Consider the following 24,791-nt stretch of genomic DNA (forward strand, 5'->3'; position numbering starts at 1 on the left):
GTAACGTTGCAATTTAATCTCGCAGTCAAATTGGCTAGCGTCGCGCATTAACTACCAAACATTCGTAAGCGCTTTAAAGCAATGTTCGAGGTTCTAATGCTGAAAAAGGGTTCAAGTTGCCTCGAGTGGGCTACGGGCATTAAACGTAGCGCGGTAACGTTACTATTTCAACTTACAGACAGGTTAAGTAGCGTAGCACATTAGCTAACAAGCGTTCGTAAGCGCTTTAAACAAATATTCGCGGTGCCAATGTTAAATGAATGCAGGCTGCTTCGGGTGGGCTACAAGCATTTGAACATAGTTCCTTCTTACCGAATATGCAGGAAACTGAGTTCTATCAGCGCTGTAAGCGGGACGCTCTCAGCGCGGTGCAAGTTGGCATGTGACGCGTATGGGCTGTGCTACGATGTTTTAAAGGCGCGCATGTGTCAGTTAAAGGGCCAGTGTCTATATGTATGTCTCATGCAAAACAATACTAAAGCTTCATGACGAGGATAATAGTTACAATATATCATACCATGGAGACAGTGTGTCATAGTGTACAATTAGCATAATCATAACAGACTTATAAATAACAACTAAATTCAGTTCTTTCATTTATCCCCTGAGGGCGCAGAGTTTGTAAGTGGAATATCCAGTGATTTTCACGTTTCAGTAAAGTCTTTCTGTTATCTCTCTCTTCATTTTTTTCCACAATTTCCAATATGCATGCTCTGATTTGGTTAATCTGATGATTTTGTTCCATGAAATGGTTGGCAACCGCTGATTTAGACACTTTTGTTCTTATATTACTTTTGTGTTCAGCCAATCTTGTTTTTAGTTTACGTTCAGTTTGTCCCACGTAGGCTTTTCCGCATGGGCATTTTAGCATGTAAATGATGTTTTTTGTGTCGCAGGTACCGTTAACCTGTAGCTTAATCTTGTTGCCCCGCATGGGGTGAGTGATGGTGTTACCCTCCATGATGTTATTGCAATTACTCCAGTTTCTGCAGGGGATGGTACCTTTAAAGGTTGTTAAAGGTTTTGTGAGAGTGGGTTTCTTTATAATTTCACCGAGATTTTTAGCTCTAGTGAATGCAAATGTGGGTTCATCCTGAAAAATGTTGTTGAAGTCCAGTTCCGTTTTGAGCAAGCACCAATGTCTTTTGATAATTTTCTTGAATTGTGGAGTAATTGTAGAATATTTACTCACGCATGTGATTTTGGTTGTTTTTTTACTTATTTGGGAAGAGAGTAACATGTGCCTGTTCTTTGCTGTGGCTCTTTTGTGGGCATCCTGTAACACCTCATTTGGGTATCCTCGTTTCTTAAATTTGTTAATCATGATTAGTGCTTGTGTCTTGGATTCCTTCGGGTCTGAGACAATCCTTTGTACACGGAGTAATTGTGAATATGGTAAGTGTTGTTTGAGAGGGGTAGGGTGGAAACTTTGGTAGGCAAGTAGATTATTGCGATCAGTCATCTTGGTGTATAAGGTAGTTTCAAACTTATCACCACATTTGCATTCACTAGAGCTAAAAATCTCGGTGAAATTATAAAGAAACCCACTCTCGCAAAACCTTTAACAACCTTTAAAGGTACCATCCCTTGCAGAAACTGCAGTAATTGCAATAACATCATGGAGGGTAACACCATCACTCACCCCATGCGGGGCAACAAGATTAAGCTACAGGTTAACGGTACCTGCGACACAAAAAACATCATTTACATGCTAAAATGCCCATGCGGAAAAGCCTACGTGGGACAAACTGAACGTAAACTAAAAACAAGATTGACTGAACACAAAAGTAATATAAGAACAAAAGTGTCTAAATTAGCGGTTGCCAACCATTTCATTGAACAAAATCATCAGATTAACCAAATCAGAGCATGCATATTGGAAATTGTGGAAAAAAATGAAGAGAGAGATAACAGAAAGACTTTACTGAAACGTGAAAATCACTGGATATTCCACTTACAAACTCTGCGCCCTCAGGGGATAAATGAAAGAACTGAATTTAGTTGTTATTTATAAGTCTGTTATGATTATGCTAATTGTACACTATGACACACTGTCTCCATGGTATGATATATTGTAACTATTATCCTCGTCATGAAGCTTTAGTATTGTTTTGCATGAGACATACATATAGACACTGGCCCTTTAACTGACACATGCGCGCCTTTAAAACATCGTAGCACAGCCCACACGCGTCACACGCCAACTTGCACCGCGCTGAGACCGTCCCGCTTACAGCGCTGATAGAACTCAGTTTCCTGCATATTCGGTAAGAAGGAACTACGTTCAAATGCTTGTAGCCCACCCGAAGCAGCCTGCATTCATTTAACATTGGCACCGCGAATATTTGTTTAAAGCGCTTACGAACGCTTGTTAGCTAATGCGCTACGCTACTTAACCTGTCTGTAAGTTGAAATAGTAACGTTACCGCGCTACGTTTAATGCCCGTAGCCCACTCGAGGCAACTTGAACCCTTTTTCAGCATTAGAACCTCGAACATTGCTTTAAAGCGCTTACGAATGTTTGGTAGTTAATGCGCGACGCTAGCCAAGTTGACTGCGAGATTAAATTGCAACGTTACCAGGTTCCAGTTAACAGCAGATAAAACACGTGTGCATATGGCTTTAACATCGGACAACAAATCTGAACGCGTAAATTTAAAGGGTTGCTTTAATTGTCGAATGTAGCAAAGTATGAATATCAACTTGATGATGCCGGATAATATGTGACAAAGATGTAGAGATTTAAACATTGTTTATGTTGAAGTATTATTAGTGACAGATACCACTCCTTGTTTCATAGATTTCCCAGATGAAGGCCAGTGGGCCGAAATGCATTGGAACATATGGATTGTTGGGAACATATGGATTGTTGTAAAAGGAATTGAATATCAAGTATAAACTATCGAATACCTTCATGAATATATCTTCATAAGTATGAATAAAATACTGCAATGAAAATCAACTTCAAGTTTGGAAAACTTTATTGATTAAAATTTGCTGGTGAATTCAGCACACTAAAAATCAGTGCCCTTTGTGACACTAGTACTGGTCAGTGCTAGTGCTTTCCTCAGTTCATAGCACATACTCCAAAGCAGGGAGTAGACGAAGGAGCACGATTCACGCCTTTAACCCAAAGATTACCACTGAGCTGTGCACGGCTATCATCTAAATCATTCCAAGGTACCACATGTCCGTCTGGGTTCGAACTAGGCGATTTATAAATTAACAAATCTGCGATTCAAACCCAACCTTTCCCTTTTAGAGAAAGATCAGTCTGGGTTTTTTAACTTAGACACCTCTGTTACATTATGCTCTTCCAAAGCAATCAAAGTAAGATCTAATTTGTTGCTGGTAAATCTGTGTGCTACCTGGGTCCAGGTGACTGAAAATCGCCGAAAATGAGACAAAGATCTGGCAAGCAAAAATACACTCAAAAATAAAAGGATAAAACAGTCTTTCCTTTTGGATGGTTGAAGATTAAATCTATTACTCTCTTTTTTTCTCCCCAGAATGATTACCTTCAGACAGTGTCGCTCTTTAAGGACTTCATGACTACATACAAGAAGATTTATAGAGATAACAATGGTGAGTCTTACCTGGACACGTATACTGAGCCAGTCAAGAGAGCATTAGCCTTAGGCATGTGGCCAATGTTCAAATGCAGTAAATGTATGTAAGCTTCAGATGGGCCAAGTGTCCCTGTGGACAGGGTGGGCTGAATCCCTTTTCCCTACTCAACTATATTGAGTAACACAGGCTATTGACTCACCACAGGGCACCAAAACATTCACTCTTGGTCAAGAGCTGTGCCTTTTCCCTCCCAACTGTGAAATATAGCAGAAGAGTTGAACTGAGACAGCTTTCTTAGATAGGGCTGCCCTTCACTTTCTCATTGATTTAGTAGCCAAATTATTGAAGGTGATTGTTATGATGTAAATAAGTCCATGAAATGCCGAGGTGTAGAAAACATGAGGATGATTTATTGATGGAGATATAGATGGTAATAATCAAGTAAATAAATCAGTGAGCTGTAGACATTAGTGCGAGAATATGTCAGAACCGCAAAACCAGGCGATAGAATTTGCGGAGTGAATTCCCTGACTAGGGAGCAGGAGTTCCCTAAATGGAGCACGTGGACTGAACTGGTCCGTCACTGGAGACACAAGATGGCTCCCGAGGTGGCCACCAAAGTAGGACTAGAGGTGAGCGTTCTAGTCTACGAGGTCACAGCTGCAGGAGAGTAGGTGAGCAGCGTGAGTTCCTCTGTGACAACGCACTTCACTGAGGTATTCAGTGACAGAGGTCGTTATAGTCTTAGCGCAAGTCCGCAGAATTTCTAGTTTATTTAAGGGTTGAACTATTTCCACTGAGTTAAGCATCCGGAGAGCAGAGGAAAAGAAAACTACAGCATAACTCGGCATCATTGTTCTACGCAAGTTATTTCGAGAGCAGGAAGTCTGGAGATGAAAATGAGCCTTCGTTCGTCCTTGTGAAGAAGGTTATGAAGTTCAAGTTCGTGGAGCTGAAAGACGAACGGCAGAGCCCAGAGCTAAGTAAAACTGTCATTGCGTAGCGAATTATTTGGAGAGACTTTCTAGGCCACTTGTCGAGTTGTTTACAGAACTTGAAGAGGAAGAGGGGCAGAATTCGTTTCTTAAAAGTTAAGAGACCTGAATGAAAAAATAACGCAACATGTAAAAGGTTAATACTTACCAGAACAGAGTTTGTGACAACAGGAGAACCTGTGAAAATATAAAAGAAAAAAAGAATTAATTAACATCGCTGAGTCTGTACTTAAGGAACTGCTTGTAAATAGTTAAAAACTCACCAGAACAGAAGCTGAGAACACAGAAAAGGCCTGTAAAAGAAAAGACAGGGTCAGTCTAATATACACATTAAAAAGTCAGCAGCACAAGGAACTGAAGGAATTAATAGAACCCTCTATAAGGAAGTACTCCTCAGTTAGTGAAGTAAGTGCACTTACTTTAAAACTATTAAGACAAACTAGAATAGGTTAGACTGGTGGAACTAATGATTGTTTTCTTCTATTAGTAACAACTAACGGGCGAGGAACACAGAATCTCATTTAAAGCAGAAGAGAAGCAAGGTCCAGGAGAACTAGGGTGTGTGAGATATATTTAGTAGAGAAACACTAGAGTAGATTAGAGTAGATATATAAATAGTAATGTTGTATAATTTTTCAGGTTCCACGGAAAGAATAGTCGAAGTACGCCGATAGCTGACAGAAGAAACCATTCCGGACCAGTCTCTTCTTAGTTTGTTATTTTATCCAATTCCCCCGTCCCCGAGGTAATGATTGGAGGTTCTAAGTAAGACCTGAGAACATTGCCAAGTGGGATTAGGGACCTAGCATCTCTGTTCCCGTGCAAGACTGGTAAGCCTTGATAGAGTATAAGTTTAAGTTCTGACAGAGTGAAGTGCCCACGTTGCCTTCGCACCTGAACAGAGATGGCGGAAGGAATTGATGTACAATCCCTAGGGACAATTCTAGATGCAATACAAAAAGAACTAGGAGCAGTCAGAGAAGAAAATCGAAACCTTAGGCAAGAAGTAGTCAGTGCCAGAAAGGAAACTGCAGAATTAGCACAAAGACTTAGGTCATCCAGTAGTCTAGAAAGGGAAGCAATGAATCCAGTATTAGAAGCCTCCAATAGATCAACCACCCAAGTAATTCATTCCTTATCCCCTGTCATTCCACTAGCGGCACCCAAAAGGCTTAACAGGGATCCCCAGAAGGCGCAAATATTTCTTTCACAGTGCTCCTTGCACTTTATGTGCCGCCCTTCGATTTTCCCAGATGCGCAGTCCAAGGTAGCTTTCATACTCTCGTTTCTAAGTGGAGACGCAGCTTCGTGGTCAATGCCCTTAGTCTCCCGGGATGACCCTCTGCTCAGGAACTTTTAAGAATTCAAGCAAGAATTCCTTCGGATTTTTGATAGACGGCGGATATCTCAGGTGGTGGATAATGAACTACTCGACTTGCGGCAAGGGAATCGAGATCTATTAGCGTACCTTGCCCAGTTCAACAAGCTGGTGGTCGAGACTGATTGGCCGGAAAGTAAGAGAGCTGCGGTGTTTTATTGTGGTTTGAGAGATGAACTAAAAGATACTTTGGCCCAAATTCCGAATCGACCCACAGAGATTTCGGCACTAATAGACTTAGTTTTGGAGATAGACTTTCGTCAGGGAGAAAGAAGAGGAGAGAAGAAGAAAGATTTTAGAACCATTACTCCAAGGTTTGACGGGGTTCGATCAGAGGGCACAAGAAGTGCAGAGACCCAACAAGGAACTGAACCAATGCAGATTGGAACAATCAGAGGTCCTCTAACTAAGGAAGAGAAGGACAAGAGAAGAGCTGGTAATTTGTGCATGTACTGTGGGTCCGGGGGGCATTTAGTTAGAAATTGTCCAAAAAAGCCCAGGAACACCTATAAGCTGAAGGAAAACTAATGGCACCACCTGTGGGAGGAGTTGACCAGGTGGATGCGAATCAAGAAATAACTCCAAAAGAACACCGAGTAACGAACACGCTACAATCAGCGGCTCCACATTTAAACCTGTCCATGGAAGCGAGATTCAGGGAGACCATTCTGACAGAGGTATCGGTAATGATCGATTCCGGAGCCACAGGGAACTTTTGTGATTTAAGGTTTGCGACTAAGGTAGGCATTCAAGCTATCAAGAAGAGTAAGAGTGAGCCCGTCCGAGCGGTGGATGGAACCAACCTTTCGTCTGGATCAATTGTAAGTCACACGGAGGTAATTCAATTGATCTCAGGTGAAGGCCATCAGGAAAGAATTCAGTTTAACCTAATAGAAGCGCCACAATTTCAATTAATTCTGGGTCTTCCGTGGGTTACAGAACACAATCCTACAATCGACTGGAGTTCCAGAACTATAGCAATGAACTCGAAGAATTGCCATGAGAATTGTTTTGACTCCGTGGAGAAATCTTGGGAAGCTAATCCAGCCTTATCTCTATGTTCCATTGGGCTTTCCATGTGCGTAATAAATACCATAGAAGTCCCTGAAGAATACAGTGAGTTTCAAGACGTGTTTAATGAAGTGGAAGCTGAGCAGTTGCCCCCACATCGAGTGTATGACTGCAAGATAGATCTGGAACCGGGTTCAAACTTGCCTTGCAGTCGAGTTTACGCGCTAACAGAAAAAGAAGACCACCATTTAAATGAGCACTTGGATAAGTATCTTGCAAATGGATTTATCCGGCCATCTCCCAGTCTCCTGTCTCGTCTCCGTAATTTTTCGTGCCAAAAAAGGAGGGAGACTTAAGGATGCGTATCGACTACAGGGCGATAAATAAAATTACCAAGAAAAAACGGTATCCACTGCCATTAATCTCTGTACTCTTGGATCAAGTTAAAGGAGCCCAAATTTACACAAAATTAGACCTGAGGGGCGCCTATTAATTTAGTCCAAATGCGCGACGGTGATAAGTGGAAGACGGCATTTCGGACTAGATTTGGGCTTTTCGAATATCAAGTGATGCCCTATGGGTTATGTAATGCCACGGCAGCCTTCCAGCACTTCATCAACGACATCCTGAAGGAATTTATAGACCAGTGTGCAATTGTGTACATAGATGACATTTTGACTTACTCATCTGATGTGTCAAGCCACCATGAGCAAGTTAAAGGAGTTTTAAGAAAACTGCAAGAGCACAAATTATTCGTGAAATTGGAAAAATGCGCCTTTGATGTGTCACAAGTGGAGTTTTTAGGTTTTGTCCTCTCGCCTTCTGGTATTTTGATGGATCAGAGAAAAGTGGAAGCAGTAACGAACTGGGAGTCTCCTACGAGCGTAAAAGAAGTCCAAAGCTTTATTGGATTTGCCAATTTCTACCGGAGATGTATTGGTGAATTCTCTAGGAAGATTCTTCCTCTTACCAAATTACTGAGAAAAGGAACCAAGTTTGAATGGACGAAAGAGGCAGAGGAAGCCTTTCGCTCTTTGAAGACGGATTTCACCACAGCGCCAGTCCTGTTGCATGCTGATCCTAATGAGCCTTTCTATGTGGATACTGATGCATCCGATCAAGCGGTGGGTGGAGTATTATCCCAGCGACACAAAACCACGGGACAGTTACACCCAGTCGCTTATCGCTCCAGAAAATTAACTTCGGCAGAAATTAACTACACCATCACGGAGAAGGAATTGCTAGCTATAAAAGACGCCTTCAAGGAGTGGCGACATTACCTGATGGGGGCTCAACATCAAGTAACCGTGTTTACGGATCATCGAAACCTGAAGTTCTTAAAGACTGCCAGAACCCTTACACCTAGACAGTTGAGATGGTTTCTGTATTTTGCAGATTACGATTTCGTGATCACTTATCGTCCTGGAACCCAGAATGGAAAGGCGAATGCGTTGTCCAGGATAGGCACAGAAGCACAGAAGACCCTTACAGAGAATCAACCAATCATACCGAGTGCAAGGATAATTGGAGTCACCACCTCAATCAGTCTAGAAGAAGATGTTGCGAAGGCCATGAGTTCAGAGGCCATGCAGGATTGGGCAAAAGAAGATCCAAATAGAGAGACTACCCTACCATCGAAAAGCCTTGAATGTTCCCACCGTTGAATTGCAACAACAAATCATGCAAGAATGCCACAATGATAAATTAGCTGTTCATAAAGGAGAAGCCAAGACCGAAGAGTTAATAAAGAGACACTATTGGTGGCCTAGGATGACTTCAGATATTGAGAGGTATGTTAAGTCCTGTGAGATCTGCGCTCAGGGGAAATCGGAACGCAGGCCCAAGGAGGTCTATTGCAGCCCTTGCCCACCCCTCCGTACCCATGGCATACAGTTACATTAGATCTCATTACTGACCTACCTAATAGTCAGAGATTTGATACTATCTTGGTGGTGGTGGATGCCTTTTCCAAGATGACCCATTTTACTGCTCTAAAAGAGGTTCCTTCAGCCAAACAGATAGCCGCTCATTTCAGCTCTCAGATAGTAAAGATACATGGAATACCAAAAGTAGTGATCTCGGACAGAGTTTCTCAGTTTGTGTCTCACTTTTGGAGGGCCTTCATGGAAGGGTTGGGAACGGAAGTTAGATTCTCCACTAGTTATCATCCAGAGACTGATGGGCAGACAGAGAGGGTTAACCAAGAATTAGAACAGTATCTGCGACTATTTCTTTTAAAAGAGGAAGGAGATTGGTCGGATTATTTGTGGACGGCAGAATTTGCCCACAATAATGCGAACAACAGCTAGACAGGTTACTCCCCCTTTTATCTAAATTATGGCAGGCATCCGAATGCAACAATTCGGCAAACTGATATCTCAGTCCCAGCAGTTAAAGAAGTGGTATCGCATTTGCAACAGATACAGCTAAGGGCAGTAGATTATCTTACAAGAGCTAAAGAAAAGTATAAAGGCTATGCAGATAGGAAAAGAAGAGAAGGGCCAACCCTGAATACAGGAGATCCAGTTTGGTTAAGCACTAAGAACTTAAGATTAAAAGGTAATCGGACATTTCAGCCCCGATTCATTGGCCCCTATCCGGTGGAAGAAAAAATCAATCAGGTCACCTACCGAGTAAAGTTACCACCTAAGTTAAAGATTCACCCAGTTTTCCATATTTCCTTGTTGAAGAAAGCTTCCGTAAACTTTAGAGTCAAAACTCCTCCAAAACCAATTCAGTTAGAAACTGGAACTGAGTTCGAGGTAAAGGAAATTTTAGACTCCAAGAGATCCAGAGGGAAACTGTCCTATTTAATTGACTGGAAGGGTTATGGTCCAGAGGAGCGGTCTTGGGAATTGGAAGAGGATGTTCATGCTCCTAGATTAATTAGGTCTTTTCACCAAAGGTTCCCCACAAAGCTGAGAGGGAAAGGAGCTACCTTGTTGGGGGGTACTGTCAGAACCGCAAAACCAGGCGCTAGAATTTGCGGAGTGAATTCCCTGACTTGGGAGCAGGAGTTCCCTAAATGCAGCACGTGGACTGAACTGGTCCGTCAATGGAGACACAAGATGGCTCCCGAGGTGGCCACCAAAGTAGGACTAGAGGTGAGCGGTCTAGTCTATGAGGCCGCAGCTGCAGGAGAGTAGGTGAGCAGCGTGAGCGCCTCTGTGACGACGCACTTCACTGAGGTATTCAGTGAGAGAGGTCGTTATAGTCTTAGCGCAAGTCTGTAGAATTTTTAATTTAAATAAGGGTTGAAGTATTTCCACTGAGTTAAGCATCCGCAGAGCAGAGGAAAAGAAAATTACAGCATAACTCAGCATCGTTGTTCTACGCGAGTTATTTCGAGAGCAGGAAGTCTGGAGATGAAAATGAGCCTTCGTTCGTCCTTGTGAAGAAGGTTATGAAGTTCAAGTTTGTGGAGCTAAAAGACGAACGGCAGAGCCCAGAGCTAAGTAAAACTGTCATTTCGTAGTGAATTATTTTGAGAGACTTTCCAGACCACTTGTCGAGTTGTTTACAGAAATTGAAGAGGAAGAGGGGCAGAATTCGTTTCTTAAAAGTTAAGAGACCTGAATGAAAAAATAACGCAACAGGTAAAAGGTTAATACTTACCAGAACAGAGTTCGTGACAACAGGAGAACCTGTGAAAGGATAAAAGAAAAAAAGAATTAATTAACATCGCTGAGTCCATGAAATGTACTTAAGGAACTACTTGTAAATAGTTAAAAACTCACCAGAACAGAAGCTAAGAACACAGAAAAGGCCTGCAAAAGAAAAGACAGGGTCAGTCTAATATACACATTAAAATGTCAGCAGCACAAGGAACTGAAGGAATTAATACAACCCCCTATAAGGAAGTACTCCTCAGTTAGTGAAGTAAGTGCACTTACATTAAAACTATTAAGACAAACTAGAATAGGTTAGACTGGTGGAAGTAATGATTGTTTTCTTCTATTAGTAACAACTAACTGGCGAGGAACACAGAATCTCATTTAAAGCAGAAGAGAAGCAAGGTCCAGGAGAACTAGGGTGGGTGAGATATATTTAGTAGAGAAACACTAGAGTAGATTAGAGTAGAGATATAAATAGTAATGTTGTATTAATTTTCAGGTTCCACGGAAAGAATAGTCGAAGTACGCCGATAGCTGACAGAAGGAACCATTCCGGACCAGTCTCTTCTTTGTTTGTTATTTTATCCAATTCCCCCGGCCCCCGAGGTAATGATTGGGGGTTCTAAGTAAGACCTGCGAACATTGCCAAGTGGGATTAGGGACCTAGCATCTCTGTTCCCGTGCAAGACTGGTAAGCCTTGATAGAGTATTAGTTTAAGTTCTGACAGAATACAAGATACCACACAACTTCCCTCTTTACCAATGAAAACAAGGAAAAACATGCTGCTCAACAATATCATAAGCAGAACAGAAATGAGCATGTAAATAGAAGCAATAAATAAAGCAATGGAATGAAATAATGTAGAACATCACAATAAGGAAGGAGAAGACAATGAAAAGATAAATCAACGATAAATCTATAACGACACACATCTTCCCCTTTTCGGAAAAACAAATGAAAAACAGGATGAAAACCTGGTTTCAACGAGAGAAGCATAAAATTGAAGTTGAAAGCTGGGGTGAAACACTGAAAAATTAAAAATTAAAATGTGAAGAAGCAAAATTCACACCAACACAGTAAACTAACGCAAGTGAAGAAAAAAACACAGGGCGAAACGTCCAGAAAACACCAGAACAAACCAGTTGGCCAGACCAGCAAGTAAACGAATAATCAGGGAATGCCATAAATAAAATAGCACAGTGCAGCATCATGAAAGGTATGAAAAGAAAGTATGAATAGCAGTAAACACAAAAGGTGACAAATAAACGCCCACAGAAAGTGCATCAAAAGTCACACGGCTAAAGAGCCTTAGCATCACATACCTGAAAAAAAAGGTAAATTCCCAATCATGGAAACTGAGAAATAAGTAACTAATGCACCAGCAAATAATTAGAAAGATGCAAAGTCACATAGCTAATGCTATATTCTTACAAACTAAACACCAAGAAAAAGAGTACCCTAAAGAAGCATCTGCTAGCAAAACCAAATTTAAAAATTGAAGCACAAGCATCATATAGGTAACCAAAGGGAAAATTCTACGCAAAATAAATTGCGAAAGGTGGAAGTAATATAAAACGTACCTCAATGAGCAACCTTAAATGTAACTAGGCTTGTGAAACATGAAGTAATATTAATGTCAGCTATCATGTAAAGTAGGTGACGAGGAAAGTCACATAGTCCCACAGACTATAACAAATCAAACAAATAACAAATCAAGTAAAGTAGGTGGCACGGAGAGTTACATAGTCTAGCAGACTATTACCAATCATATCTCAAGCAGGAACACATCCCTTAATAAAACTTGAAGAAAGTACATTAATTCAAGAACATACAGCAAAAGTAGGTGACATGTAGAATCACATAGTCTAAAGAGACTATCATAGAATAAACTTAAAGTATAATGACCTATCCACGCACAAATATCTGTGCAAAAGGTGGAAAGTCGCAAAACATTAAGAAAGTAATAAAGTAGAGTAAGTATTAAAGGAGATAAGCAACAGTAGTAAGGAATTGTACAGCATAAGAAGCATAGCACATTGGTAACACAGTTTTTTTTTAAAAGGAGATGATTCACTCCGGTGAGCGACTTCTCACCCGAAATCCATCTCAACTGCAGGAACCATCAGGAATCACACAGAAATGCCATATTCTTGAAACGTTAATAAAAGTCAGCTGAAAGTAAATTCAGGAAAGAAAGCCAAGATGGAAGATGGAACCAAACTGACATATGTGGTGTAAACAGCAAAGCGTTCTGGCATTAAAAATAGTAACCACATTCAAAGCTTAAAAATATTCAAATAACTTTGTAGCTTGGAAGGAGGAGAATATTTAAGCAGAGCACCCTTGATTTACGATGAAACGTTATTCCAGCAAGTCCTTTGTTGTTGTGCAGGAAGAATATTGAACTGACTTCAACATCATGTTGAAGGTCAAGAAAATGTTGATAAAAGAATATTGAGGTATAAACTCTTCAGGAATAAACACTGCACTAAATAATCAACGAAGGAAAACATCAATACCCAAATGCTTTGCAGCAATGAATACTATAGGTAAGGCTGCGCGCGATGGAAGAGCTCATGAGCAATTTGAAAATAACGTGCTAGTGTTTTAAAAGAGCGGTACACAAGGGGGTGGTGATGGACGGAGCATCTGAACCAATCAAACACTCCCACCCATGCAACAGATCTGGGTTTAATCCATCACCGTTCTTTAGCCCACTCTGCCACCCCAGTTCAGACATGGCCATATGCAAATCAGTCTGACCCTGTGCCTCATGGGAACAGTCCAGCCCGAACTGCCAAGCCATGCCTTCCCTGGACCGGAAACAAGCTTCCTAGGACTGGTTTCTGGCATTACAGCCGTCTTCAGCCAGGCTTGCTTGAATCCAGTGGCAAAGTGAGCAAGGGATTCACATCTGAGCATACCCTGCCAGCTAATGGCAAACAAAGCGGTACAAAAGGGGGTGGTGATGGACGGAGCATCAGAACCAATCAAAGACAAACACCCAGTCAACAGATCTGGGTTTAATCCATCACCGCTCTTTAGCCCACTCTGCCTCCCCAATTGAGACATGGCCATATGCAAATCAGTCAGACCCTTTGCCTCATGGGAACAGTCCAGCCCGAACTGCCAAGCCATGCCTTCCCTGGGCCGGAAACAAGCTTCCTAGGACCGGTTTCTGGCATTACAGCCATCTTCAGCCAGGCTTGCTTGAATCCAGTGGCAAAGTGAGCAAGGGACTCACTCTGAGCATACCCTGCCAACTTATGGCAAACAAAGCGGTACATAAGAGGGGGTTGTTGGACGGAGCATCTGAACCAATCAAACACTCCCTCACAGTCAACAGATCTGGGTTTAATCCATCACCGTTCTTTCGCCCACTCTGCCGCCCCAGTTCAGACATGGCCATATGCAAATAAGTCTGACCCTGTGCCTCATGGGACCAGTCCAGCCCGAACTGCCTAGCCATGCCTTCCCTGGACCGGAAACAAGCTTCCAAGGACTGGTTTGTGGCAAAATGGCAGCACGTTTCAGACGTCCGAGCCGGGTGGCTCTAGGCAGGTAGGCTCTCCAGGAATTGCCATGCAGCTAAGGTGACGCAGAAGGAATTCGTCACACATACAGAAACTTTGCAGCAATGAATACAATAGGTAAGGCTGCGCGTGATGGCAGAGCTCGTGAGCAATTTGAAAATAACGTGCCAGTATTTTAAAAGAGACATGACGGTTGAACAGACATTGTGATGGCTGTGAATCAAATTGGTAAAAATAAAGAACAATTACCGAACAGCCAAGTCCACAACAAAATATACCAAATTGAAAGTAAAAAAGTCCCGATATCCTTTTCCTCAGTAGAGTTAAAATGTCACTAAAGGAAGTTATGAACGGCATGAAAGGGAAAGTCACCAAGAAAGTTCAGCAGGTTTCATGCCGTCTAAATCCTTCTTATGCCAGGTGGCAATAATTCACAATGCTCGCTCCTCTTTAAATCAGAAAATTATTTCTCAAGTCCACAACAGGGACAGTAGCTTTAAAGAAATCTTAATGCTAAGTGGCACTCTGATATGAGAAAAGCTCATCTGAGAGGAAAACAGGACATTTAAGCTCACTGCAAAATGTGGAACACTTCAATTACAGGAGCATAAAAGGAACAACCTGTTTTCAAAGCAGCAGGGGAGGCAAGCTTAATTGCAGGCATTTGCAGGACAGGAGGCATCAGAGATGAAATACAGCAGGACCTGGCAAGTAGGCAGGAAAAGGAAGGCAACAGCAGAACAGCAGGCAGTCAGAAATTAAATGTAGCAGGGACTGGCATGTTTGGGAAGAAGACAGCCGGTGAAGTGGTCACTGTGGGGCTCTTAGGGGTGCCTATATGCTTAAAGAGCGAAGTTGCTGAATAATTAAAGAGAAGATTACCTTAAGGTTACTTCAGGTTTCAAGTCTTTCAAGAGTTCCTCAGGTGCACATGTAGATTCAAGACCAGATCGTCGCCAAATGTTATGATGTAAATAAGTCCATGAAATGCCGAGGTGTAGAAAACATGAGGATGATTTGTTGATGGGGATATAGATGGTAATAATCAAGTAAATCAATCAGTGAGCTGTAGATCTTAGTGCGAGCCCCACCAGGAGCAGCTCCCTTGCTGCTCAGCCCATACTTCCAACTGACCCTCATCTCACCAGGCATCCCAAACATTCCATTACATCACATGCACCAGCATTCCAAAACACATCCACTCACAACACAAGCATTCTGGCTGAGCAGCAAGGCAGGGAAATGAAAAGGATGTATGGCACTGAATACAAGATACCACAATGATTTTGAGGCACATTTTGGAAAAATAAATTTTACAGGCCATAGGGTGAGGCAATTGTGTATTGTTGCACCACTTTGTAACAAGGTGGTTATGTTTTCTATAGGAAAGTTTGGCAGTTCTTCAGCATAAGGATGATGGTCACTGTACTGACCAGAGGAAGAAAGCAATATATGTAGAGCTTAAGGAAGTGCTCTCCTTCTCACCTAAGACAGTTCATAGTTGTGTGGAAATAATTTAATTTCCACAGTGCCTATTTGATCTTTTTCCATTCTATTAACACCATGCGCGCTACACGTTTTCCCGCTGTGCGCTGACTTTTGCGAAAACCCGCGGTTCATGGCGAGCTCAGCTCGTCATGAGCGTACGACAGGCGTAACTCATGAGCGTCGAAGAGGTTAATGAGTAACTTTGGTTGAGAGAGAACCATTTTCACAGACTGATACTGGAATTGTGTGTTTTTGAGCTATTGAATGAGGAAGAATGTTCCCAATATTGATAAATTATCCACAGCTGCACCAAGAGCAGTGAGTCGACTGCACAGCAGCAAAGACACCAGGTTACCTAATGAGATTATCCATGAGGCTGTAAAGCCCCTCAGAAAGAGGAACTCCCCTACATCAGGGTTATATATAGAGTCAGCTGTCAATTTGAGAATGAGACCACAAGTAAGCCCTCCTTGGTGTGCATTGCAAGCGATGATAAGGTGGTGTGATCTAACAAGCTGAATTGAGTTGCTAGAGATTTGGGGATACAATGGGCTTCAAGGTGTTATGCAGCATCTGCTTTAGGTTTAAAGTATTTTATTCGGCATAACATGTTGGGCCAAACACACATCTTCAAAAAGCAATACGACAGGGCAGAAATAACCCCCAAATCTCAGGTGCACCATCAGCAAAGATTATCATGACGGGTTATGCCCCCACAGAAAAACATGATATGGTCTGTCACAGCATGAAATGACTTTCCCAGCGCAACCCTTCCCCAAACCCTAACAACCCAACTCTCTTCCCCCAACCCCCCTTCCCCTCCATCCCCACCCCCCGTCCAGTGCACAGTCCCCAACCAAAAAGAAAATACATCAAGGCCACGTCCCTCCGGGAGAAGAAGTCCAGTAACAAATCACTGGGCAGGCTCTATCAGGCTTGGAAGCCGCAGAAGGCGGAGGTACCTAGGGCAGGTGAGTTCCCTAAATTCTGTGAGCAATAGGGAATGGAACGGTTGCCAGAGCTCCCTGAATTGTTCCACATCTCCCGCCACTGCGAGGGACATTCTCTCCATACCCAACACATGCCACAGCCTATGGAGCCAACCTGTGATGGAGGGTATCGTAGCAGTGTGCCAGTGTATTAAAATGTTTTGGACTGCAGAGCCTAGAGCTATCGCTATCTGTCTGCCCTTACGGGATCTAAGGGGGTACATCAGTCCGTTCGGAAGCCCCAACAAGGTATAAGCAGGGAAGCGTGGCAATTCAATGTTGAAGTGTGCGTCAATATCATCCAACACTTCCTTCCAGTAAGGCTCCAGTAACGGGCAGTCCCATAGAATGTGCGTGAGTGTCCCCCGGTGCCCGCACCCCCGCCAACATGTGTCCTCCTTGCTATAATCAAATTCGTGGACTCGTTCAGGTGTGTAGTACCAGTAGGTGGAGACCTTGGTCAGAGTATCAGTGAGCCCCATGTGATATGCCGAGTGCCTCGCCCTATAAGATATGTGCTCCCATTCCTTAGGGCTCAGTGTCCTCCCCAGTTCCCTTTCCCAGCGCTCCCTTCCGGGATGATAACTGTGTGTCGCAGGTGGTTGCAGTAGCTTGTAGAGATCTGTAATCAGTTTGGCATCCGATGTGCGCGATAAGAGCCACTTTTCGTAAGGGAGAAAAAGCCTGTCTGCTGACTCCCTCACTTGCGGCTGGAGGGCCCAGTGGCGAGCCTGCATATAGCGGTGTCGGTCGCTCTCCGGGAGTGAAAACTCCTGACAGAGTTGGGAGAAGGGGATAACCCCCTCAGGGCTATATAAATGGCACAGGGCTCGGCACCCCGCCTGCCTCCAATGCGTGAACGCTCCTCTCTCCAGTCCCGGGGTAAAGTCTGGATTGTCCACCAGCGGTGTGAGCGGTGACGGGAACGTGGTGGACCGTGTGGGAGGTTAGTAGCGTCCCACACCCGCAGGGGGACTCTCGTAACAAAGGAGGCGTAGAGGTTTTTGGGCCTATGTGGACGACGCAGGAAAGGAATCTCCTGCAAAGGTCTCCCTGCCACCGCCTGGTCTTGGAAGAGCCAATGTTTATCGGACTCCCATCTACTCCATTCCACGAGATAACGGAGCCGTGCAGCCTGGAAGTATTTGCGGAAATCGGGTATCCCCAGACCGCCCGCTTCAGGAGCCAGCAGCGAGAGGGCTCTGCGCATTCTAGGCTTCTTACCCTGCCAGACAAAGCGTGAAACATGCGCTTGTAGTTGCGGTATCCACCCGACCGGCGGTTGGAGCAGCAAGGCCCGAAAAAGATAAAGTACTTGGGGCAAGACCGTCATTTTGACAGCAGCTATCCTGCCCAGCCAAGAGAGAGTTCCGCGATTCCATCGCCCCAGTTCCTTCCTAATCTTTGCACCTAGGGCTTGATAGTTGGCCGACACCATGGTTGACAAAGTGGGAGCAATCTAAATCCCCAGGTAAGGTACTGCACCCGAAGACCAAAGCATGGGAAACCTGTGTTCCAAATAGGCCCTAGTAGCCGGCTTGAGGGAGACGTCTAAAGCCACCGACTTCCCCATATTCATTTTAAACCCCGCTACCGTGCCGAAGGAGTCCAATTCCTCTATACACGCCGGGAGGGCTGTCCGGGGTCCATCAATGGACAGGATGACATCCTCTGCATAGAGGCTGATAGCGTGCGTGAAACCCCCCGTCCGAATTCCGGTCACCGCAGGATTATCACGCACCCGTTGAGCGAAAGGCTCCATATAAAGAGCAAAGAGTAAGGGCGAGAGCGGGCAGCCCTGCCGGGTGCCACGTTCAATGTCAAAGGTCGCAGATGGAAACCCGTTAACCCGGACCACTGCTGATGGTTGTTTGTAACAGTTAAGAATCATGGATCGGAACTTGTCCCCTTTCCCCGCTTTCACTAGAACCCGCTCCAGATAAGGCCAGTGGACTCGGTCAAAGGCCTTCTCGGCATCTACCGCCAGCATCATTCGTTCTCCCGGAATCCGGGAAGCCTTCTCCAGAAGGTGGACAATCCGTTTCGTATTGTCCACTGTCTGTCTCCATGGGACAAAACCTGCTTGGTCAGGGTCGATGAGACCTGGAAAGTGAAGAGCTAGGCGCGCGGCTAAAATCCCTGTATACAACTCCAAATCAATATTTAAAAGAGAGATGGTCGATAAGACCCACAGTGCTTCGGATCCTTACCAGACTTAAGGATAACCATAACAGAGGCCCGGAGAAGATCAGGTGTGATAGCTCCGGGATCAGCAAAGGAATTGAAGAGGTGCGTAAGCACGGGGGCTAAAGATGTGCAGAAAGTTTTATAATAGAGGGCCGTGAATCCATCCGACCCAGGCGCCTTGCCATGTTTAAGTCTGGCAATAGCAGAGACCACTTCCTCTATCCGGATGTCTCTATCCAAATATTCCGCCTGCAAAGGATCCAGTGACGGCAACGTAACCGAATCCAAGTAAGCAGCCATAGCCATCTCGTCAGGGGACTCTCCCGTGTAGAGGTCCTTGTAAAAGTCGCGGAAAACGGCCGCGATCCGAGCGTCCTCCGTTCCCTGCCTGATCAGAAATTTCCTTAACCAGTTGATTCTGATGTGTCACCCGGAGCCTGTGGGCCAGCAGTTCACCACAGCGGTCTCCTCCAGTATAAAAAGTGTGACGCAGCCGGAGTGCCGCATACTCCGCCCGGTCGAGATCCAGGGCTGCCAGGAGCTTCCTCGCTTCCTTGAGCTGCCTCCAGATCCTGGGAGCCCCAGTCCTATGATGTATCTGCTCAAGTTCTCTAACCCGACCCGTAAGTTCATCTCTCTTGGCCTGCCGTTCTTTGTTGTCAGCCGAGGAAATCGCTAAAAATTCCTCTCGAATCACCGCCTTTAGCGCCGCCCATTGCGTAGCCCGGCTAGTGTCAGCGTTGTCATTATGGGATTGATAGTCCCGGAGCGCCTCCTCAATGCGGACCACCACCTCCTTCCTATGTAACAGCGTGTCACGTAGACGCCACGTCCTGGGCCGAGAAACGGCCTGTGGCAGACACAACGTAGCCTCAACTGGGGCATGGTCCGAAAGGGAAATCACACCTATCTCTGACCCCGAGGTCAGCGCCCGCACCGGGGAGGTAACTAAAAGGTGGTCCAACCTCGCATACGTCTTGTGCGCATGGGAGTAGTACGAGTAGTCCCTGTCCGCAGGGTGCATGTGTCGCCACAGATCCAGGAGGTCAACCTCCTCCAACTGAGCCCTACGGTCAGCGGAGAATTCCCCGACCTGCGGGGAGCGTTGCGCCGATCCAGCCAGTGCCGAGTTAAAGACCATGTTGAAGTCACCACCGAGTATGATATGTCGGTCCTGGGAAGAAGTAATGTCCTCGATCGCGGTCTGCAGGAAACGATCCTGCCTTTCATTAGGACTATATAGGGACCCAATCGTAAACAGAAGGCCCCCTATCTTAAACCGGTATGTGAGTAGCCTGCCCTTTTGTTCGGCGAACTTGTGGAGGACCTCTCCCCTAAGTGTCGGGCCACCAGTATCGCCACCCCAGCCGTTTTAGTAGTACAAGAGGAAAAGAACTGTGACGGGAACTTATGAGAACGGAGTCTGTGCCTGTCTTGTGACAGTAGGTGCGTCTCCTGGAGAAGACAAATGTCTGCCTGGGTATTCTCCAGAAGTGAGAGCACAGCCCCTTCTCTTGACCGGATTATGCAGTCCCCGGACATTCAGGGTCACAACCTTGCAAGTGCCAGGAGGCATGCGAAAGGGTGTAGCAGAAAGCAATGGAGCCCCATAGCAACAGGGCAACAAGGGCACAAATGCTGCCGTGTAGTAGAGGTGACACAATATTGAACAATACAAATAAGGTTTGGTCTGAGTTAAAACAGTATCAAATAATTCCAAATAAACACACACTCACCATTGAATTTGAGAATGGATCGGAATAATGGAACAACTTATTCATTTCATACATTTTGGCATTTTAATCATGCAAGGTCAGAGTGCGATCCAATTGCAGCCAAAGTTAAGAGTAAACATATTGTAGTATATACATGTAATTATAATATCATTACATTCGGTATTCAAAGAAGGTGCTCTCAGTGAAAAAGGGGGAAGGTAAGTGAGTGAGTGAAAGGGACAGGGTAAAGGTGTGGTGACAAAATGGTTACATCCAAATTGACGATTGAAAAACCTCTACAAACAAGTTAATGAGCAAAGGTTCCCAAAGTCACATCACACATAGATAGCAAGAATCCATCGCTTATTTAGCTCCTATGGTGTGTAGAGTGGAGGCGTAGTTCTACGTTTCGACCCCTGGTTACGCTAAAGGGCAATTCACGGCCTCATGGTGGGGTCTTCATCAGGAAGAAAAAGGAGAGCCTACAAAATAATTTGAACACAGAGTTCAGTATCTACGAGGTGAGATAAGTGATAATATACAGGGAGTAGACGTGGGTGGTTACCTACGTCGTCAAACGGTCATCAAATGTTCCGTCTGCGAGAAGGGGGCTCCCTCGAGCTCCACAGAGTACTGAAAAACAATTGAAAGGTGCCATCAGGGCCCTGAGACTTGTTATATTAAAAAATGGCCGGGGGTGGTAGGTCAAAAGGGACTTACTTGGCGTGCAGGTCAACACACAGCCGATGGGCACAGGTAGTTAAATCCTCGATATGTAATTTTAACTGTAAGGAGAAGGGAAGTGGTATTTAGCATAATAGGCTAAATCTGCACGTACTGACACACAGAGCGAGTGTTTCTAGAAAGTCGCGCTAGTTTGGATGGTAATTACCTTAGAGACGGGAACGCACAGCCGTGCTGTATCTCCGTCGGCGTCCTGCATCCGAGTGTGCTCGCGGTGCAGGCGCTCAATGCCAGTGACTAATGGAAAAAGGGGCCCGACTCGCGGGTCCAATAAGAAACGAGGCTAGTCTTGCACGCTCAAGGGAGCGTCTCGCATGAGTTGTCTCACCTCCTGGCGAAGTATTAAAATGAACTGGGGGAGTTCTTTAAAGAGGCTGTGTTCGAGTGAGTACACAGTTGTGACAGACTGATGTATGTATTCTGATGACAGTGTATAATCTGGCAGAGTTCAAATATCATACAAATATATACAGTTTTTAACATGTAAAAGACCAGACAGAACTAACAGCGCAAAGGTGCTAGGAAAATGTTCAATTATCGTGATGGCCAAGAAAATGTCCAAACATTGTTGTATAAAGAATAATTATACCTAACAAATATGTGAACACATTACATTGTACCAACACAGAGAATACTGGATGTAGCAAGTGAGTTTAAATTGTCCCATAGTCTATTCAGGATTCAGTCCCGCCATCTGCGAGAAGCTAGCTTCAAGTTCATTCAACCCCTTACTTATTGTCTGGAACTTTTGCATCCATTTGCATTCCCTTGTGTCAAGAATTGTATTCAAATTTCCCCCCCGTGGGCCCAGGGAAATTTTTTCAATTACCACCCAACGGATGGATTCTGGTGAATGGTTTTTTTCGATGAAGTGATCTACCAGTTGCGGGTGGGGACTGGGGTCAGTTGGGCAGTTGGAGGGGGGGGAAGCAGTTCTTGAGGGAATTGGGCACCAAATGCAAAGCCTGCCCGATGTGTTTGGAGACTAAGCAAATACAGTACAACGAACTCACAATAGAGCTCAAGTCCCTGACCAACTGCAACTCAAGTGGGGTGATTTATGCCATTCTGTGTCCATGTGATCTCATGTATATTGGACAGACACAGCAAAAAGTCAAAAGCCGCATATTTCAACGCTGTAGTCGCATTCGCTGTACTACCCAAGGGGCCCCTTTGGTAGATCACTTCATCGAAAAAAACCATTCACCAGAATCCATCCGTTGGGTGGTAATTGAAAAAATTTCCCTGGGCCCACGGGGGGGAAATTTGAATACAATTCTTGACACAAGGGAATGCAAATGGATGCAAAAGTTCCAGACAATAAGTAAGGGGTTGAATGAACTTGAAGCTAGCTTCTCGCAGATGGCGGGACTGAATCCTGAATAGACTATGGGACAATTTAAACTCACTTGCTACATCCAGTATTCTCTGTGTTGGTACAATGTAATGTGTTCACATATTTGTTAGGTATAATTATTCTTTATACAACAATGTTTGGACATTTTCTTGGCCATCACGATAATTGAACATTTTCCTAGCACCTTTGCGCTGTTAGTTCTGTCTGGTCTTTTACATGTTAAAAACTGTATATATTTGTATGATATTTGAACTCTGCCAGATTATACACTGTCATCAGAATACATACATCAGTCTGTCACAACTGTGTACTCACTCGAACACAGCCTCTTTAAAGAACTCCCCCAGTTCATTTTAATACTTCGCCAGGAGGTGAGACAACTCATGCGAGACGCTCCCTTGAGCGTGCAAGACTAGCCTCGTTTCTTATTGGACCCGCGAGTCGGGCCCCTTTTTCCATTAGTCACTGGCATTGAGCGCCTGCACCGCGAGCACACTCGGATGCAGGACGCCGACGGAGATACAGCACGGCTGTGCGTTCCCGTCTCTAAGGTAATTACCATCCAAACTAGCGCGACTTTCTAGAAACACTCGCTCTGTGTGTCAGTACGTGCAGATTTAGCCTATTATGCTAAATACCACTTCCCTTCTCCTTACAGTTAAAATTACATATCGAGGATCTAACTACCTGTGCCCATCGGCTGTGTGTTGACCTGCACGCCAAGTAAGTCCCTTTTGACCTACCACCCCCGGCCATTTTTTAATATAACAAGTCTCAGGGCCCTGATGGCACCTTTCAATTGTTTTTCAGTACTCTGTGGAGCTCGAGGGAGCCCCCTTCTCACAGACGGAACATTTGATGACCGTTTGACGACGTAGGTAACCACCCACGTCTACTCCCTGTATATTATCACTTATCTCACCTCGTAGATACTGAACTCTGTGTTCAAATTATTTTGTAGGCTCTCCTTTTTCTTCCTGATGAAGACCCCACCATGAGGCCGTGAATTGCCCTTTAGCGTAACCAGGGGTCGAAACGTAGAACTACGCCTCCACTCTACACACCATAGGAGCTAAATAAGCGATGGATTCTTGCTATCTATGTGTGATGTGACTTTGGGAACCTTTGCTCATTAACTTGTTTGTAGAGGTTTTTCAATCGTCAATTTGGATGTAACCATTTTGTCACCACACCTTTACCCTGTCCCTTTCACTCACTCACTTACCTTCCCCCTTTTTCACTGAGAGCACCTTCTTTGAATACCGAATGTAATGATATTATAATTACATGTATATACTACAATATGTTTACTCTTAACTTTGGCTGCAATTGGATCGCACTCTGACCTTGCATGATTAAAATGCCAAAATGTATGAAATGAATAAGTTGTTCCATTATTCTGATCCATTCTCAAATTCAATGGTGAGTGTGTGTTTATTTGGAATTATTTGATACTGTTTTAACTCAGACCAAACCTTATTTGTACTGACCCACGGACCCAGGTCCTGAGTTTTTAGGGCCTCCCCCTTTAATACTCATACAATATTGAACAAAGCACTATCATGTGTGGGGCAAAAATGACCGATCAAAGCCAGAGGCCTAATCAATGTCCAGAAAGCTATAGACCACAACATGTACTGGACAGTCCACCCTTTCCCTCCCCTACTCTCCAGCAAATAAATCAAAAAGAAAGTCAAAGCTGTAATTGCAGCAGTCAATTCTGAGCAAACCAAAAAGCACATACATTGCCTGAATAACAAGGAACCCCATTGTGCACTGGACGACCCTCCCCCTTTCCCGCCAACACCCAAATCCCCCCTCTTTGCCTGTCCCACCCCCTTCCCAATTCCCTCAAGAACTGCTTCCCCCCCCTCCAACTGCCCAACTGACCCCAGTCCCCACCCGCAACTGGGACTGTCACAACAACCCCGACCCCACCCCCCCCGGTCCCCCAACAACACACCAAAAATCAATGTCCAAGTCCGGTCCGTAGCGGACAAGCCTGTGGAGAGTCAGAAAAGTGGACGTCCAGCCACTACGCACTTCCCCGCCCCCCCCGAACCCCTAAACCTGCATTACAGTCATGGCGATGTTGATCTCCCCTCGGAGTTCATTCAGGCTGCCAACGCGACTTCACTTGTCGCCGTGACGGTGGCTACATCTCGGGTTGCATCGTCCAGGTCCGCAGCCGCAGCAGGCGAACCCGATC

At 44.6% G+C, this 24,791-nt stretch overlaps 1 protein-coding gene across 1 annotated transcript in view; it reads left to right on the forward strand.

The window, feature by feature from the left end:
* Positions 1–24,791, forward strand: part of CTSF (cathepsin F) — a 429,275-nt gene that overhangs the window by 197,480 nt on the left and 207,004 nt on the right. The window contains exon 5 of the mRNA XM_086938552.1: positions 3,510–3,585. Coding sequence (XP_086794678.1) covers positions 3,510–3,585 — 76 coding nt within the window. The remainder of the gene's footprint in view (positions 1–3,509; positions 3,586–24,791) is intronic.

This window comes from Lissotriton vulgaris, chromosome 9 (assembly GCF_964263255.1).
Source record: "Lissotriton vulgaris chromosome 9, aLisVul1.2, whole genome shotgun sequence".
Classification (NCBI taxonomy): Eukaryota; Metazoa; Chordata; class Amphibia; order Caudata; family Salamandridae; genus Lissotriton; species Lissotriton vulgaris.